This window comes from Oncorhynchus keta, chromosome 3 (genome assembly GCF_023373465.1).
Source record: "Oncorhynchus keta strain PuntledgeMale-10-30-2019 chromosome 3, Oket_V2, whole genome shotgun sequence".
Taxonomy (NCBI): domain Eukaryota; kingdom Metazoa; phylum Chordata; class Actinopteri; order Salmoniformes; family Salmonidae; genus Oncorhynchus; species Oncorhynchus keta.
In genome coordinates, this window is record NC_068423.1 from 18375484 (window position 1) to 18395828 (window position 20345).

A 20345-nucleotide genomic window follows, 5' to 3' on the forward strand; every position below is an offset into this window, starting at 1 on the left:
TAACTCTATCCTGATGGCGCAGTGGACTAATTTTATGAATGAAGAACAGAAGATCATAGGTTCAAACCTCACTGATGCTGTGTCTCAATAAAACAGTAATGTGTTTGCATGATTAATGTCTAAGAAAATTAATTTACATGTGTCCTATCTGTGCTTAGAGTTCAAGAAAGTTTACCCAAAATAAGCTGGCAGTGTTTTCAAGTCTTTCGGTGGACATTTTAAGGAAGTTACTCAAAAACCTCAAAGTAACCTATAATTTCTCCTAGGAAAACTTTGAAGGAACCAGAATAAAACGTTCTCAGAACGTTTTAAAAAAACATTCTGTTTTACCGGTCAGGAAACATATGGCTTTGTTCCCACAAATTGAAACCAAAAACACATGTTCCCACAACTTCCAAGGAACCAAGTGTGTTAGCTGGGCTTAAATGACAATTTATTTATATTTTCATATAGAGGAAATCGCTCACTCCTGCCTCCAGGACAAGATTCATGACAATAAATGTAAGTTATGTCACAGGCCTCTCAGGGTGTTTCCCTAGTGGTGCTGCTGCTGTGCTTAGTTGGGTGACTTAGGCTCAGTCAGTCACAGCCTCACAAAACAAACATGACTGACTGAACCGGTAGGCAAGCAGGCCACTCTTTATTCATCAGATGTATCTGACTGAGGCTGCAGAGCAGAACCCCCCCCACAAAACCCATATAGACACCCTTCTCTGTTTTGAACTTTGTAGGAGACCATAGATAGGGGAGACAACATTACCAGCCAGATTCCATGGAGGGTTAGGTTAATTGAAAGCTAATGTGCCGTGTCATGGGGACGTGTGTACTGCAGTAGACGTGCGGTTGTCCCTGTGTACCAGTCAGTGGAGGCTGGCTCATAATAATGGCTGGAACGGAGTGAATGGAATGGCATCAAACACATGGAAACCTTGTGATGTATTTGATACCATTCCACTCCAGCCAATACCACGAACCCGTCCCCCCTAATTAAGGGTCCACCAACCTCCTGTGGTACTCGTGGCTTCCATTTGTCTTTCCCTCAGCCAATGAGAATCCTTTTATCCTCCTCAGACAAATGATGGTTAAAAGGGCAACATGAGGGTGACGGAGGGTGTCTCATGCAGTCGCCTGAAACACAGACACAAGACAGAAAGACACTGGTCTGTGACTTCTGCTGTGACGTTAGAAGTGTTGTGGGGTCAAAACATCAGGCCCGGATCGTTTTTACGAGCTCCAGTCGTATATTGTGGTTGTATGCACCATTCACTGGAACCAATTCAAGTTGAGGAAGTCCATTTGTCTCGTTATTCTTTCACAGTCGAAACCTGTATGAAAGGACTGACTGAAGGATGTTTGACCATTTGTCAAAGAGATAGTGAGGGACCCAATTTTCAGTCTCTCGGGTCATCCATGTAAGACATGTTGAGCTCACCAGACCTATTACACAACTTTATTTTTTCTGTCTGCATTAGACACCAGGGATGAAATATGATCAGATCCTGTGTGTACTCAAACCAACAGACATTAATACACAATCTACTGCCAATACTTCATTTACATGTTCATACGGATTGTAAATACATATCTGATGCTAGCAGTTGTCAAATCACAGAAGAGTCCCTTTGAGTATAACCACAGAAGCAAAAACCCATAACTCACACGATGATTAATCATTGGTTGCTACCACCCTTGATACCATTGCTAAAATGCTTTGGAGAGAAGGCAACAAGGAAACGGGAACCAACGAGCTGAAAATGGTGCAGTTGAGTTGAGGGGCGCCGCATGGGGAATTTGATTATCAACAGGCTAGAGATATTAACGAGCAAGAGACTGAAGAGGCACGCCTCAATGTTAAATTCTCGCTTCTCCTTTTTCATCCGCTGAAAATATCAGATTCCACCGGGGCTGTGGTGGTGTTTTGTAACGACAAACAATGTAGAGCAGTCGGTTATACAGAACGTTCATCTAGGACTAACTGTCCTCTGTATCAATGTCATTTTATCATAATTTGGGGGTTTATGTACGCGATAGCAGGCAGCACACACACTTCTTCATATACTTGGTATTCACAATTCCTGTTTCTATGGAAATGTCAAAGAACAATTCCATTAAATAGGTATTTTCTATCATTTCAAAAGACCAGGCCACGTGAATTGCTGTTTTTTTGTGGGCACAACACATTCCAGTTGTTGCCTGCCACCTCCTAGAACAACGAAGGCAGTAGAGATAGAAAATGGTGATCCCTTCAACACTGGCAACAGGAACACTGGATAGTATTAGCAGACGATGAAGAGAACGCCTCAGTTTCCTGTGTTAAAGAATCAGTGAAGGACATTTGATGCACAGATCCCCAAGTAATGAATACGCTCAATAGCACAGCACTGCCCTTGAAAGTATCTGATCATACTCACACTGAACAGCAATGGCACCATTATTTTTGGAGGACACGGCTTAATGTTTCCAAAACAGAGGTCAGTCAAATGTACAGGGCTTGTAGTTAGTGTATACAACCACTTCATTATCCCACTCGTAGGTCGCCTAAGCGAGACCGTTGACATGGTTTTCTCAAACTTCTGGCATCTTAAAAGCAAGCTTATTTACACACAGCAGTAAACATTTCCCGACGTGGAGAAAACCATAATGACCTAGAGGCTTTACAAACCAGCTCCCACTCACAGGGTCATCCCGACTCAACCCTCTTTTCCATAGCTAGCACTGTTCATGATCTATTTCAACTTGAAATCAGAAAGCATTAATATACATCAAAAACAATAAGAATTCTTGTTATACTGGTCATCGTCATCGTAAAATATGAAGGTCGATCACAAATCAGGTATCTCACAGAGACAAGAATGAGACTTGATTGGATTTATGTGAAGTTTATAACACTAAGATAAAGGGCAGTTTACACATACAATAACAAACAGACATCTAATTTGTATGAGCATAATTATAACCTGTACATGTATTTCTATTTTACATCGTGGGTTGTGTATTCTCAGTGCATAGCATTACACACAGAGCAACTGTTGAACAGCACAATAGTATCCGAACAGGCTGAAATGGAATAAGGCTGTTTATTTTTTTTAAAGATTGAAAATAGAATGAGTTATAGCCAACATACCTCTGCACAAAATTAATCCCAGGGAGAAAAAAACTCAAACAAAACAATGGAGTGGCGGGAGGGAGGTAGCCCCGCCCACTTCTGCAGGTAACACCTCTTGATTTATTGCACCCCTTCCATCTGAATGCATGACATGTTCTAGAACAGTATTTAACAAGATTTCACCCCCAACTGTAAATGAGAGGCAATGTGTGGCAACCACAGGCATCATAACATATTGCACAAATCAGCTAAAAACTAGTGACAAAACTTAACCTACACACTGGCACCGTTAAAATTATTTTACTTTGTCTTTAAGCTGAACCTTGTGTATGCTGCCTGTGAACTCCACAAGTTTTAGCCCATGCCAAAAGGTTCCCCTAGGAATTTGTACTTTAAGGTACTGTGGTAACATGTTTTGAGAATTGGGGCTAGAGATGTCTAGGGGATGGCCTGTGGCCTTAAATCCAGCACCAACCCAACATCATGTGAAAATTGCATGTTTCTATGTTTTGCAGCAAAAAAAAAAAAAGACAAGTGTTTCCAATGACATCAGTGTGCATCGTGTGACTTTAACCAATTATGAGTAGGCATTGCCTGCTAATTGGTTGATGTCATTGGAAACTCACCTTCCTCTAAGCTTTCCAACGACATCAACCAATTAGACAACCCTACTCATTATTGGTAAAAAAATAATAATACAATGCACACCGGTGTTGTCATTAGAAAAACGATTCACATGTGTTGATGTTGGGGTGGTGCTGGAGATGAATATGAAACATTCAGCAATGTCTCTTAAAACATACACTCCTTAATATTGAGGCCATTGAATAGATTCAGACATTTCAGCTGCTGAACATCCAGAAGCAAATGGATCCAGATAGTATATTTTTTTGCCCGATAGTTTACCTGCAGTCTTCACCAGAAAACACGAATGTCAAATAGTTAATTCCATTTTTTTCTCCAAATGTTTATTTATTTTCTTTTAAAAAAATAATAAAAAAGGGTCAGGACATTTTCAGTCAAAGTAACAAATTGTTGTTTCTATGGGGGATGCATGAATACAAGATTAAGGTACACCTAGCCATTTTAATCCACCGTCCTTCACTGATCGCAAGGCTTTGTTTTACTAAGGGGAACAACAGGTGAGGAGACTGATTCACTGACTGAGACCCTGCAAAACCCTGTAACAGTGCAAAAGTCGATTGCTCTATTAATAGTAGCTTTAAATAAGTACTTTAACTATCAAGTCAGTGCTTGGGCAGAATGGTAGATTTCAAAGCAATAGCAGAGAAAGCTGTGTCAACTTCAAGTAAGGCAAAGAACATCTCCCATAGGCCCCACCTTAAAGAACAAAGAAAAACAAACAAAAAGAAATAATTATCAAGCTTACTTTTGGCAGGTTTTCAGTGATGTCATAAAATGTAAACAAAAATAAGTATTCTAGATGAAGTGTTCCTGGGTTGGCTAGGGTACACTTTACGATGAAGAGAAACAGACAAAAGAAACAGAGACACCTAAGGAAAGTAGTCTAAAAACAAGGCGAGATGAAACGGCATGTGCGATGGATTGTTGAAAAGAGGGAAGCCTTCATGTCAAAGAGTACAGGAAAAGGCAGCTTACATCACTACCCTCAGTGCAGATTCCTGGGTCTGGCCCGTGGCATGCCACAGAGGCCAGCTGTTACAAAAAAATTTGGCATGCTGAAAATAAATGATACATATTTAAATATTCGCATATATAGGGCTCTTTATATTTCATAAGCAAGCACAAGACTTTGTAAAATCTGTAGCTGCGCTAATTTCATTCCCCAACGGAATGAAACCTGTTTTTGAAAAGGAGAAGGAAAAACGCAACAAAAAGGGAAATAACCCCAACCAGTTAGGGACAGCAACTGCAGAAAAATGCACGTGGGGGTGCACATTAAAAAGTTCTCACACAGAAGTAGTGTATGCCACTGAAGCTACTTGCACCATAGGATAGGTACAGATTCTTGGCTCCGTTGTTGATGGATCGTAAGCATGCAGCTTGGCTTAAGCACCTTTTGTTGGATGTACAAGTGATCCGGATCTCATTGGGCCAAATACGATAAGGCTGCAAAACAAGTCATTCAAGGAGTAAAAGATCTGATGTCTCAAGAGGAAAAAAAGACAACCTAAAGAGCACCTAAGTTCACATATTATCCACTCCTGGGTTGATCAAAACCTGCATTAAACACCCCTGGATCGGTTCACAGAAAGCTGTACATTCAATCCCACTCTGTCGCCTCGGTCTCTTACCAAGCGTCACCTCTATTGGCCTTCCTGAACATGTGTCAAGACTAGGTCAGCATCACCACTTCTGGTGCGTCCATGCACAGACTAAGATGACAAAAAGTGCAGTGTGTCGGAAAACTTTCTAGAGACTGAGGGGACACCGACCCAGACGCACTAATGCAGGTTTGGAGACATGCTGTAGTACGGCATGTCATAACGTACACATTTGGAACAGATTACCCCCCTATAAGCACATTACACACTGAAAATTAATGCAAAACATGATAACATTGTCCTCTGTGATGATGGCCAAAACTGTATCCGGTTACTGTTAAAAAGGGAGGGGGGCGACGCCATGTACTGTATCATAAAACACAAGGCCATTCTAAATGGCTTGCCAAAAGACTGAAGTTATACCTGCAGATACCATGAAAATAAAGGATGCCATTTTTGACCTCCTGGCTATAAATAAAATCAGCTTTAGAAATCTATTTTGTTGTTGTTGAAAAACATGGTATACAATTTATTAAACAACGATTCCAATAACATGCACACCGTTTGTCGTTTAACTATAGTGTTCACGTTATTGCAACACTGGCTTCCCTGCCGTTTTGTGTTCCATTTACCTTAACATAAAAACATCAACAATACATGGGACACTGGGTTTCTGCATACCTTGAACAGACATGATAGAAGGTATGGACATTGGTTAGATGTCATGTAGCTTAATAATTATAATAATAATCACAATAATAATCATAAGCCAACTGGAGAAATTCTAACATGCAGTTTACACTGCACAAACTCATGTGAGACCACCTGCAAAAAGCACAAGAAGCATTCACAGTAGACAGGATGGAAGGGGTGGTAAGTGGGGTGGTAGGGCAACGAATGAAGTGGGAGAAAGTGACAGAAGCACTGGCCTTGGTTTCCACAGGAGATGGAGCAGTGAAATTTATGATTTCCAATAAGCCTTTCCAATACCGGATCTCACATCTCCTGATAGTGGAAATCTTCTTCTATAGGTCTTTGACACAAAACGGTATAACACTACAGCTACTGAACCTTTTTCCACTCAACAACGGTGTCAATACTTTCCGGATGAACGAGCGGGGGAGGGGCAAAACATTTCAAAAGAACAAAGAAAACTTGGTCAGCATTGTTCCTAAAATTGGTGGCATATTCCGTGAAGCAAATGTCCTGCTGCTGTAGGTTGGTGGGGAAAAAGGTACTTGCTTTTCAGTTTATATTCAAGTTCCTCTTTTCCCCTCTGAAAGGTACTTATTTTTTTATTTTTTTTACTTCCCATAAAAATCTCACACTTTCGTTATTTGCGTGTGTTGATCTTCGTCAAACGGTTCGTTCTCCGGGTCAGAGTCTGTGGTGTCAGAGTATCGGTAATGGTCCGCCTCGTTGTCACTAACGTCTGGCGTTAGCGAGGTGGAAGTGCTGGCCTCAGAGTTGAAGATGTCCTCCACGGTCTTGGTAAAGTACAGCTTCACCTGGAGTTCCAGAGAAAACGTTATTATCCACAAACTGAAACACGCCAATGGATCTATACAACGGGGAAACATTTCATCTGAACGAAGCAGCGAGAGCATTTGGTCACACTATTTGGATAATCCATCTGTAGATGCTCTACAGATAGTATGACCATCTGTTGATAAGCAACTGCTTGCTGATGTTACAGTTTAGTTTAGAATAAAGGTTAGGTTTAGTAGATAGACTATAGAGCATCTATAGATGGACTATTCAAATAAAGTGGTACCACGCATTCATCTTGGCACAAAACAGTCAAATATTTCACCAAACATTCATAAAAAAGGTATTTTCCCCCAACCCCCAATCAAAGAAAGTCTCATTCACCTGACTGACCTTGAAGTTGGGGGAGAAGTATCGGTTTGCTTTATCCTTGTTGGCTTTGTCCAGGTCGTTCTTTGTCAGTGAGAGGATCAGGTAATCCTTGTCGTTGTCCCCAGTTCCTCCCGTTTGGTTTCCTGCCTGCTCCTTTGGTAACGTCGCCATTGGTAACGTCTCCGTTGGTAACGTCCCGTTCTCAACCTTCTCAAAGTTCTCCTCTGGTCCAGGGACAAAGAAGGTATTCACCCAAAAGTGAAACATCTTGTCCTGATGGAAAAATAGATGCAGGGGGGGGTGAATAAAAGGCTAACTTAATAATAACTCAGTTACAAAGTTACAGCATCTCAGTTACATCATCTCAACCGCGACACAGGCTATACTCCAATCAGAACTTGTGTTTAAGTTAAATCTTGCATATAAAACTCAAGAACCACAAGGCTCATTACCTTCTTCATCATTTTATTCTGTTTGTGGAAGAACTCCACCTTGATGTCTCCGCACACAGGCAGCGGCTGGGGGAACTCGAAGAACACATACTTCTCCTCCTTCCGCGTGTTCACCGGGTTGGACGTGTGGATCTTTACCTTGAGCTGGTACACCACAAACTGAGGATCTGTGGGGGAGCACAAGCGAACACCAGTCACTCTCCTGGTGGGTAGAGAGACACAGTGACAACAACCAAGTACATATTATTTACATCTTGGTAAATTAGGAATGGAGGACAGAAAAGAAAAAGGGCCAGAATTACATAGTACCACTGCCAGGAATATTAATTATAGAAAAGACGGTTACAGTAACATGCTATAAAGGGCCCTAAGAAGAGAAGAGTTGACCAAAACCAAGCTCATTTGAGGGAGTACTTCTGGTCTAGGATCAGTCCACTGAGATAGAGGGGGAATTGATAGTTACCTTATGAAGTTTAACACCACCAACAATCTACAACCTAGTTCAACAACACCACCTTCATCTACAACAACCTCATAGTCAACAGGGAAACATTGGATGAAAAGCTGATCATTATTATTACCCCAGTGCCAATTCCCTTTCCTGAAACCATGTGGAATCTGCTCGCTCTTGTTTTTAACGGAAGTGTCCCCTTAGAAAGAGAAAAGGAGATTAACACAGAGTCCTGCAGCAGCCCTGCCTGGGCTTGGGTAGAGCTGGGTTATCAAGGCTATGTACAAATACTGTAGCATATAAATGTTTACAACCATTCATAAACAGATTCTAACTTACCATTTCAACATGTGGACAGCAACTTCCCATTGTCAAGTTATTACGACCTTAACCAGTAGAACAATTATGGAACGTCCCTTTATGCAATCATAATATTTATAGTAATGCATTTCCTAACATACAGGCCTTTATAAGCATCAACTAACATTTTCCTTCAAAAAAAGAAAACCGACAGAAAACAAAATTTCTCATCTACTAATAATCATTTGAGGGGCTTTGGCGTTGAAATGAAAACCACTTCAATACTTTGTGTTCTGCAATGGGAACACACCACATAGTGGTTTGTGTGTTCAGAATAGGGATAAAATAACAGGGATTTGACATTAAAGCCAAAAAGACACTTGCCAATCAGCAAGTCAAGAGTATTTTTTGGTTGCCCGAAAATGTAAATTAGCCATTTTACAAGCAGAAGTACCATATTTTGCCTGCCTAACACCTACACGCAAGGGAAGAATCAGAAAAGACCAGTACTGTAATTCTTTGAATTTAGCTTATCAGTTTTTTTTACTTTTTTTTTATCTCAGTGGAGGCTCTACTTGCTCTACAGACTGCCAAAAAATTGTCCGTCTTTCACTTAATGGGGTGGAAACAGAAAGATGAGCCATACTACTGGCATTCTTTTCAGGTTGGATGTTTTCACCTGTTTTTTAAAATCACCTGCCCAATAGGCCAACCTCAGAAGGCTGCTCAGTTCACGTGCCCCAGGCAATAGGTCAACCGACAGAAATATGGATTAATGAAGTGAAGAGGTTCAATTCCAGACACAGCTGACAAGACACCCACGTGCACATGGCTGTTGTATTGTAAATATGGTGATGGTGGAGTGGTGGCCTGAGGGGAACACGCTGAATGTGTTTGGTAAGGTGTTATGAAATGTAATGTATTATTTTAAACTGTATGTAACGTTCTTGTGTTTCTGGACCCCAGGAAAAGTAGCTTCTGCCTTGGCAGCAGCTAATGGAGATCCATAATAAATACAAATACAAAAGAGCAGCCACTGATGACAATCACACAGGTTGTTATAGCAAAGTAGGGCTTGAAACTGCCAGGGACCTCGAAATACGATAATACCACAGTTCTATATGTATTGCGATTCGATACTGCGATTTGATGTTCCAAACATATTGCTCACTATATCTCTGCTGCAGAGAGATGAGACCATGAGAACATTTGTTTTGATCAGTGGTAATAAAAGTGCCGAAAACACGTTGGCTCACTATTTAAAAAGATGGAGAACAAGCTATAGGATAAAATTAAAAATAGACTTTTGCCCAATGTTTCCCCAGATTTATTTAGCAGCGGAGGGCTGCTGATGCTAAGTCGTTGCCTTCACTCCAAAACAATATGGTAAAACGTTCAATATAAATTTAAAAGACGACTAAAAGCCAGATATAAAGTATCTAGAAAAGATAATGTAGTATAATATTTTAAAATCAGATCATCTTTAAGAACCACCAAAATAAAAATCTAGTCAGGGAAAATCTCAAATTCAAAAAATGTCATGGCGTGGGGCCCCCATTGATAAAAAAAAATATATATATATTTTTTATTTTATATCATTTTTTATTTTTTTTTATAATAAAAAAAAATAATTGTTATATATATATTATTTAAAAAAATATATATAAATGTTTTTTTATATATATATATATATATATATATATATATATATATATATATAAAATAATATATATATATATTTTTAAAAAGTATTAAAAAAAATTAGAATTTTTTTTAATATATACAAATATATATATATTAAAATAAATAAAAAAGAATAAAAAAAAGATATATATATATAATCTTTTCTTTTTTTGAATTTTTTTATTTTTATAATTATTATAAAACGTTATAATTTTTTAAAATATATATATTTTTTAAATAAAAATATATATATAACAATTATTATTTTTTTAATTATAAAAAAAAAAAAATGATATATATATATAAAATAACTAAAAAAAATAAAAAATTATTTAAAAAAAAAATATATATATATATTTTTTTTTATCAATGGGGGCCCCACGCCATGACATTTTTTGAATTTGAGATTTTCCCTGACTAGATTTTTATTTTGGTGGTTCTTAAAGATGATCTGATTTTAAAATATTATACTACATTATCTTTTCTAGATAACACACGACTCAGTTAGCATAACATAGCAAAATGTGTAGAATCTGTGGCCAAGTGGAGGACCTCTAAAATATTGGGTCGGAGACAGCGCCATTGGCCATGCCCACGACCACGCCAACTTTGCCATTGCTGCTGGAAGCAATTCTATGGGTAACACTTGTTGCCGCAGGTACAGCGAACTAGCGATAGCTAACAAAAAATGTATCATTATTGGAGTCAAAGTATCAATATAATATACACTGAACAAAAAAACAAGTTACAGTTCATATGAGGAAACCAGTCAATTGAAATAAATGAATTAGCCCATAATCTATGGATTTAACATGACTGGGCAGGGGCTCAGCCATGGGTGGGCCTGGGAGGGCATAAGCCCACCCACTGGGGAGCCAGGCCAAGCCAATGATAATGAGTTTTCACACCCAAAAGGGTTTGTATTACAGACAGAAATACACTTCATTTTCATCAGCTGCCCCAGTGGCTGGTGTCATTCTATCCCGCAGGCGAATAAGTCGGATGTGGAGGTCCTGGGCTGGTGTGGTTACACGCGGTTTGCGATTGTGAGGCCGGTTGGACGCACTGGCAAATTCTCTAAAACGACATTGGCTTATGGTTATAGGAATTAACATTCAATTCTGGCAACAGCTGTGGTAGACATTCCTGCAGTCAGCATGCCAATTGCACGCTCCCTCAACACTTGAGACATCTGCAGCATTGTGTTGTGAAACAAAACTGCACATTGTAGAGTGACCTTTAGTCCACAGCACAAGGTGCACCTGTGTAATGAGCATGCTGTTTAATCAGCTTCTTGACATGCCACACCTGTCAGGTGGACAGATTATCTTGGCAAATGTGACATGCTCACTAACAGGAATGTAAACTAATTTGTGCACAACATGAGAGAAATAAGCTTTTTGTGTGTATCAAACATTTCTGGAATATTTTAAGATGCCATGAAACATGGGACCAGCACTTTACATGTTGGATTTATATTTTGAGTATAATTACTAAATAATTTTGTGATATGTAATGCATTGTTTTTTTTTTACCCTCGTCACTATTTGAAGTCTTCTGGTAATCCAGTGAGGTACAGTTAAAGTCAGAAGTTTACATACACCTTAGCCAAATACATTTAAACTCAGTTTTTCACAATTCCTGACATTTAATCGTCTTAAAAATTCCCTGTCTTAGGTCCAATAGGATCACCACTTTATTTTAAGAATGTGAAATGTTAGAATAATAGTAGAGAGAATGATTTATTTTAACTTATATTTCTTTCATCATATTCCCAGTGGTTCAGAAGTTTACATACACTCAATTAGCATTTGGTAGCATTGCCTTTAAATTGTTTAACTTGGGTCAAACGTTTCGGGTAGCCTTCCACAAGCTTCCCACAATAAATTGAGTGAATTTTGGCCCATTCCTCCTGACAGAGCTGGTGTAACTGAGTCAGGTTTGTAGGCCTCCTTGCTCACACACGCCTTTTCAGTTCTGCCTACACGTTTGTCACCCCGTGCTTCTTGATTGGGATGGTGTTCTTTGGCTTGCAAGCCTCCCCCTTTTTCCTCCAAACATAACCATGGTCATTATGGCCAAACAGTTATTTTTGTTTCATCAGACCAGAGGAAATTTCTCCAAAAAGTACAATCTTTGTCCCCATGTGCAGTTGCAAACCATAGTCTGGCTTTTTTTATGGCGGTTTTGGAGCAGTGGCTTCTTCCTTGCTGAGCTGCCTTCCAGGTTATGTAGATACTTTTGTGCCAGTTTCCTTCAGCATCTTCCCAATGTCCTTTGCGGTTATTCTGGGATTGATTTGCACTTTTCGCACCAAAGTACATTCATCTCTAAGAGACAGAACGCTTCTCCTTCTTGAGCGGTATGACGGCTGCGTGGTCCCATGGTGTTTATACTTGCGTACTTTTGTTTGTACAGATGAACGTGATACCTTCAGGCACATGGAAATTGCTCCCAAGGATGAACCAGACTTGGAGGTCATTTTTTTCTCTTCTGAGTTCTTGGCTGATTTCTTTAGATTTTCCCATGATGTCAAGCAAAGAGGCACTGAGTTTGAAGGTAGGCCTTGAAATACATCCACAGGAACACCTCCAATTGACTCAAATGATGTCAATTAGCCTATCAGAAGCTTTAAAGCCATGACAATTTTCTGGAAATTCCCAAGCTGTTTAAAGGCACAGTCAACTTCGTCTATGTAAACTTCTGACCCATTGGAATTGTGATAGTGAATTATAAGTGAAATAATCTGTCTGGAAAACAATTGTTGGAAAAATTCCACGTCATGCACAAAGTAGATGTCCTAACTGACTTGCCAAAACTACAATTTGTTAACAAGAAATCTGTGGAGTGGTTAAAAAAAAAAAAAGCGTTTTAATGACTAATCTAAGTGTATGTAAACGTCCGACTTCAACTGTGTAGGCTGCCTTCAAACAACTGGGAACTCTGAAATGACCATGTGTAAATGACAACTGGAAACTCGGGTAAAAAAAAAAAATAATAATACATTTTTAAAAAGAGCTCAGACTGGGAAAAAACTTTTTTAGCAGTCTTCGGAAACTTTCAAGAGCACCGACTTTCTGACCTGAAGATCACGGACGTCATGATTTGACCTTGTCCGCCCCCCCAACTTCCCAGCTGTCTTGAACGCACGAATAAAACCCCTTATTCTCTGATTATACAGCCAAGTCAAATGACCAATGAGCCAAGCAAAATAATAGCAGGGAAACCACACAATTCTGACGAGCATAACCGTCATTACAAAACGGTCCGTTCCACTGTGGTTAATGTCAGCTTTGCATGGAGAAAAGGGCAAAAGATCATGCAACATCAAGAAGCAAAGCTGTGCAAAGCAGAGGACGGAGGCAGGACAATGAATTGAAGCTCACATTGTGAAAGTGTGAAAGCCAGTAGCATACAAGCCCCAGGTCAGGAGGATACAGGAAAGAAACAGGATTGAGACCAATGACGAGGAAATCACTTACGACACGTTCCGCCACTGAACATGGGCACCGTCTCGAACACCATCTTGTGGAAGAGCAGAGCCACTGGTTTGTAATCCAGCTGGTTCTTGAGAAGGTGGCTATAGTAATAGACATAGCGCCTCTGGCTGGGGATTGTCACTCCCTGAATGGGAAAAGACAAAACACTTAGAGAAACTGAAGTTTTTTTTCTCCGTCTGTAAAGAGGACATTTACAATTTGAAATATCAAATCATGACAACAAGCCTTTATAGGAGCCTCACAAATGTTCAAGTCAGGAAGATCAGCGTTAACTCAAGCAACTATTCATAATGTATCCTTCAATTAAGATAATGATTAGAGATGTACTAGAATCAACCACGACGACCAGGCCTATGGTGTGGAGTTGACGACTATCATCATAATCCTCCATTTAACCCTTATGTTACCAGTGAGGTACGTTGAAAATGGCCTGGGAAAGAGGGATGAATGATTCAAATGGATAATGGGGATGATCCGTTTCCAAGACAGTATGGCTGCGTTTACACATGCAGCCCAATTCTGATATTTTTTTCCCACTGAACAATAGGTCTGTTGACCAATCACGTCAGATCTTTTCACATCAGATCTTTTTCAGAGTTGATCTAATTGGTCAAAAGACCATTTAGAGGACAAATATCATAATTGGGCTGCCTGTGTAAACGCAGCCTTAAGAGGGCCAGACTGGAACAATAAAATGTACCTTCTTATCTCTGGTCCTGACTTCTCCATAGAAGTCCAGAGCTTCTTGTGCTTTGAGGAACTTGCCCCGGTGTAACAGGTATGCACAGATCATGACACCCGTACGTCCCTTTCCAGCTTTACAGTGAATCGCCGCCACGTGATTGTCATCCTCACTTAACCACTGGTCAAGATCTTCGCAGAACGGTTTAATCAGCTCCAGCTGGGGGGGATTATGATCCTCAAACGGATATTGTGCAACTGGACACAGACGGAGAGAGACTGAGCTCAGTTAGATAATGTCACAGGAGGGTTTTTAGTTAAAGATTGATTCATTCAATGACAGCCTGAATGAAAGTGATGTTTTCACTGTAATGTCTCACCTCTGCAATTGAATTTGGATGCGTCATAATGTCGCTCAGCGCACCTATAAAGGGACAAACAAAAATGTTGCTGTAGTAGTGGACTACAAACGGGAGCATTCTTTCATTTGTACAATCGATCTGTCAGCATACAGATTATTTCAATGACTGCAACCTCATGAATTCCACACAGATTCAGCCAACTGTTGAATAATATATCCATTGTGTTTACTGAGCTCTCTCTACTTCTCTCAATAGTTAAGATGATTGTTATCAATGAGAAACCTGTGATCATTAGTATCTTTGTAGCTCACAGTTAAGTCAGTCAGTGCCAGTCTACTAGGTAACGACTTCAAACTGAGTGAGGAAAACATGGTTGTAAATTCCTTTTCAGGGCAAAACTATACCAAACGGTAACCATGATATGATTGTTCTGAAACGTCATCACAATGCCTGGGCCTATCCACCAAGAACCACTGGGCCCTGTATTAAAGAAATTATCTGGATTTCGCCTATCCGATAGGATTAGACGCATAGAAATAGAATAGACAAATCATTGCTTGAATGGGGACTCTCGTTCTATTCACTCAATTTCTATGCATTTAATCCTATACGATAGGCCGGATAGACAACTGGGTCCTGATGACTTAAGGCAAATAAGAGCTACTGTGGTTTACATTCTAAAACAGAAAGGCTTTTCCTCCTCCAGGGCTATATTCCACAGACATTTTCTGCATTACATCAGACATCTTTGCAGCACAGCAACCGCTGCTTACCATACTGCATATGCACAGGCAAAATAGACAGATACCAGGGTACTCACAGATTATAGATCTTGTAATGATTTTTGTGCTTCGAGTCCAGAAACCTGAGAGAGAGAAGAGGATAATTACTTTTCCATCCAGAACACATTTTTAGCTAATTCTGATCCAACTTACCTTCCAACACTAAACGGCCCTCTAAATCACCTTCTTAAAACAGAGGATAATGCCAGAATGGCACAGACAGGGGGGCAGACTAACGGCATCTCAGACAAGCTAAATAATACGGTGTTGGTCGTTCAGGTTGGCTCACATATCTAAAAACAACAGCTTCTGGGAAAAGAAAAATACTTTTTTTTCTCCCTTTAACTTTTCCAAAAGCCTCACCTATGAGTCTACATCCTCAATTTTTTTATTTTCTTTGTCACATGCGCCGAATACAACAGGTATAGATAGACCTTACCCAACAACGCAGTTAAGAAAATAAGAGTAAAGAAAATATTTACTAAATAAACTAGTGAAAAAAGTTACAATACCGAGTTAATGTGCGGGGATACAGGTTAGTCCGAGGTAATGGAGGTAATATGTACATGTAGGTAGGGGTAAAGTGACTATGCATAGATAATAAACAGCAAGACGCTGTTAAGGAGCCTTTTGGACCTAAACTTGATGCTCCGGTACCGCTTGCCATACGATAGCTGAAAGAACAGTCTATGACATGGGTGGCTGGAGTCTGACAATTTTTAGGGCCTGCGTAAATTGAAGGAAATTGGTGCGCAATAAAATAAGTAGGGTCAGGTTAAGTTCACAGGTGGCTTGCAGGTCACTCCTTTGGTTTCAGTTGACACATCAGGCAAGCCTCTGAAGCTGGCACAACAGCATGCATTTCAAACATTATATTCAGTCCGACCTCTGTCGCCCATATAATGATAAACAGTGAGAAAGGATCAGGGATTCCAAACTAAAACATTTATAATAATATTAATGAGGGGGGATATTTTCAGTGTAAACTTAAACAACTAAAACCAGATAAAGTATTTAGAGAAAATGAATCAAACTATAACTTTAAATAAAGTCTTTGAGAACTAACATGCCATGGCAGAATATGTAGAATCCCTGGAAATTTGCTTTTAAAATGCTAAAATATAACTCAGCTCCCTGGAGAAATTCTGAGATTAGTTGGAAATTGGCTTACATTACAGGGCCCTCTAAAATGTTCAGCCTCGCCAACTGCTCCCACAGGGTTTGGTTAAGGTAGGTTAACTACCTGCTGTTTATTGTTTACCTTTTCCCCCCCCATTCCTTTACGTTCTAAGAAACCCCTTGTTTATTTTTGACAGGGAAGTCGACATGCACATTTAGGAGAAGTACTTACCGTACTACATCATCAATGTTGTTTCTGTAGACACCCTCAAGTCTTTCAGCAGGAAAGCCCATAGCAATTATGTTCGGATAAATATCTGAGCGCAGGAGTCAAGGAAACCAGGAGGTTGGCTGCTTAAAGGTCAGAGACTAAAGAAAGGAATTACACACACCTAGGCCAATACAACAACCCACATACAATTGGTGTACAATGCAAACAAACAGCTCTTTGATATGCCCAAACACAGATGGCTTATATCATAGCTTACATCAGACATGCATTGCTTATCGTGACAGATCAATCACAGCAGAGAAGTATGGACAACAGGACAGAGCCTGGGTAATATAGACCAGACCCCCCCACCCATCATCATCACCTCTTCGAAAGAAAAAACATTACATCATCAATACAGGTATAAGCAAAGCTCAAGTTGCTCTAATTTGCACATGCCTTTTCACTTGGGAAATATATCCAAGCACACATTTTTTTATTTAAGCATACAAAGAATCCCTATTTGGTCAAATAATTCATCAGAATTGGCTACTACTATATGAAATGCATACAAAACACGATCTCTAAATGATTCTTCCATGTTTACTGTTCATTTACTGAAACCCAGGCCGTCTTGTCACACACTTACGTATCCTGATAGTGTATTTTACATTTGAACTGGCATAAAATCACAATGACGTCATGCTCCAAAAGTACCCGAGACGACTGCAATGACAAATGCACTGGTCAGCATGAGCAGAGCCTCACTGTTCCAATCAAATAAATAAATGGACTGAATGGGATCCATTCAATTTTCACAGAACATAGTTCTCTCTTGGTTGGACCAGGTCTCTCTTGAAAATGAGATGTTATCTCAATGAGACGAACTTAGGTAAAAGGTTAAATAAAATAAGCCTGCCATTTCCAGCAACACCATTTAGCAGAATAATTGTCATATTCGTAATAGCACAGTTAAGAGCTGGTGGAGAGGCATTGTTGCCGATGTGAAATCTCATCACTATTTTAAAACCAAACCCTAGAACTGGAGAGGAATCATTACATAACAGGAACAACCATGGCTACACTGCCTTCCCGAACACTGCCACAATGACCGACACAATGACTGGCACAATAGTTCTCTCGCATCTAAATATGTTTGATGGAACAAGGTGATTTAGCTATAATCCCATGTTTAGCTCATACATGATCTAACTAAAAAAATACTTACGTTAGGCAAACCCAGTTCTGTTTTTTATTTGTATAAAATAAAATGCACAGCGCTTCCTGAGATCACTGAACCTCAATCAAAGGGTCATAGCCACAGCAAAGAGTAGTTTACCAATTGAAGTGCAATACATTACAACTAAACATGCTAATATTGTACAACAGTACGAAGCCACAGTTCCTCCCTCCAATTATGCTCATAACCTTTAACTGGCTTTTAATCTATGCATTATACATGCACCTACACTTTCACCATTTGATTGCATACCTTGCAAGGTTAGGTGACGCATTTCAGACATAGCTAACTTCTGAACATTAATTTTGATAATTGTCTTTTGTCACTAAACACAATCTCCAACAATACCTCAAATCAATACAAACATGCTGAGCTCATTAAGCTAGACAAAAAAAGTTAAAATATCTCAAGACGACCAAACCAATAATTATGTTCATTCAAGCACATTGAAATTGGCACATTCCACTAACTAGATAGCGCTATTATAAATCGTATTAATAAGCTACCATTTCCTCGCACTCTGATAATGACTCAAATGCTTTTAGGTCTTTGTCTGGCTAGAAGGAGGACTGATTGAGAATATAATGTGAATCTAATCCATTATAGCTTGTTACATTATTATGTAGGCCAGAGGACCTTAATAATGCGTCGCAAAAAGGTTGATCTCTTTGTTCCCCATCCAGGGGAAGCTAACTATATATTAGCCAACTAACCGGTGACATATTCAGTTGACATCAACCAAATAATTAAGACAACTTATCAAGATCAATTTGCTAGATATAACGTTTACTACCACTACATTAGCCAGCTACGTTATCCATGATGTTGAATCTCTCGTTCAGTTATCATGATGATGATGGACGTGCAACCTACTAGCTAGCGAAGCTAACGTTATGCAAGCTATGAGATTTATCTAGTTATCAAGACTCTGCGTTTAGTTTCACAGGTCACACACACCGTTGTCAAATACTGTAGCAATTTAGCAGAGTAGGTTAGCATATAACCTGGTTGCTAATTGACCTAGCTAGGTAGTCAGCTAGTTGACCAACCAGTGACGAGGGAGCGAACCAACCAACCAGACGTTCTGTCATTAGCTTTTCACAGCTTGCTAACTAAAATATATATATATATATATATTTTTAAATTAATGCTCACTGACTTCTGACTAACATTAGTTCACGTTAACTAGCTAATCATCTTTTGTCGAAAGGTTAAGTTATCAATCTAGGTATTATAGCTAGTAACGTTAATAGAGACAGAGGTAACGTTAATAGAGACAGATGAACATAGTCAGACAAACTAGCCAGCTAATATTACGGCCATTCAACAAAAAGGATACAAGTCAAGTCCAAGTCAAACCCATCCTCCTGGTATCTCCTTTTGTTTCGGCTGACAATTTCCTTTATGATTGCAGCCATATCTGTCACAGGAGTCTTTAACGTTTTTATATTAAGAGAAAGTATTGTTGTTGCCTTTGTATGAAATGCTGCCAATATTTCTCCCTCGCAATCCCGTTGGTGTCAAACGTTGACAGCTAACGTGAGTTAGCTAAGCTAGCCGTGCTAGCTAGAATAGCTTCTGCTGCTGCTGGGTCATAAAGGAGGGCCTCTCTCCGATCCACCACAGGCCCGGCTTCCCAGATCCCACAATTTGACACAAAATCCTCCAGATGAATAGGTGATTAATTATCCAGCCCTCGAACCGTTGTATTTTAAGAGCGTACCAAGTATCTGATTTGGCCAAAGGCGCCGTGATTATGCCAGAAAAGCGGAGAGAAATCTCCCCGACGTTCCTTGCCCAGAATAGTGACTGTGACACACACACTCGATCTCTGCACACACGTAGCTAGATATGGCTAGCGTATCTAGTTAGCATGTCAATTCTTCAACAACAACAAAAAGAACTCATCCGACAAAACGATCCACGTCGTCGGAACTAAAAAAATATGACAGGAAAATTGACAGCCTCCACCTTAAACATAGCTAACAAATCTGTGTAATTATATTACTCGCCCGCACTTCTTCCCTGACACGTCCCTTTCCCTACTGACTCGTTCCTCTCGCTGCTCTCGCAAACTTCCATGATGGCTTCCGCTCCAAATGAGAAAGGCTACGATTGGACGTAATGTTATGCCGCAGTGTAAAATAGTTCTTCAAAAACATCTATCCGGGGAAACGCGATTAGGACAACACGTAAAATAGTGCAGAATAACTTTACAAAGCAATACATTATATCATGAAATATGTATCTTTCATTGTATAATTGCATTTATAAGAAATTATTTTCGTCGGTGGCGGAAGGACATGGGCACTGAACAGGGAACTAGCTTCTCTATTATAGTCACGTGTTTCT

General features: G+C 39.6%; 1 protein-coding gene across 4 annotated transcripts; it reads right to left on the reverse strand.

Annotated features, from left to right (window-relative positions):
* Nucleotides 1–2863: 2863 nt before the first annotated feature.
* LOC118368423 (phosphatidylinositol 3,4,5-trisphosphate 3-phosphatase and dual-specificity protein phosphatase PTEN-like) lies at nucleotides 2864–20315 on the reverse strand. 4 transcript variants are annotated; one of them, XM_052491710.1, is made up of 10 exons: nucleotides 19333–20313; nucleotides 16775–16859; nucleotides 15462–15506; nucleotides 14660–14703; nucleotides 14299–14537; nucleotides 13581–13722; nucleotides 8246–8314; nucleotides 7665–7831; nucleotides 7225–7485; nucleotides 2864–6860 (listed from the first exon to the last, which is right to left on the reverse strand). In XM_052491710.1, the coding sequence occupies exons 1-10, from the start codon at nucleotides 19409–19411 to the stop codon at nucleotides 6675–6677; spliced, it is 1317 nt and encodes a 438-aa protein (XP_052347670.1). In that variant the 5' UTR covers nucleotides 19412–20313; the 3' UTR covers nucleotides 2864–6674. The 4 variants fall into 4 exon arrangements, with proteins under 4 accessions (XP_052347670.1, XP_052347675.1, XP_052347676.1 ...); XM_052491715.1 differs by having other exon boundaries at nucleotides 7234–7485; nucleotides 19333–20305; XM_052491716.1 differs by lacking the exon at nucleotides 8246–8314 and having other exon boundaries at nucleotides 19333–20315.
* Between the last annotated feature and the right edge of the window lie 30 nt (nucleotides 20316–20345).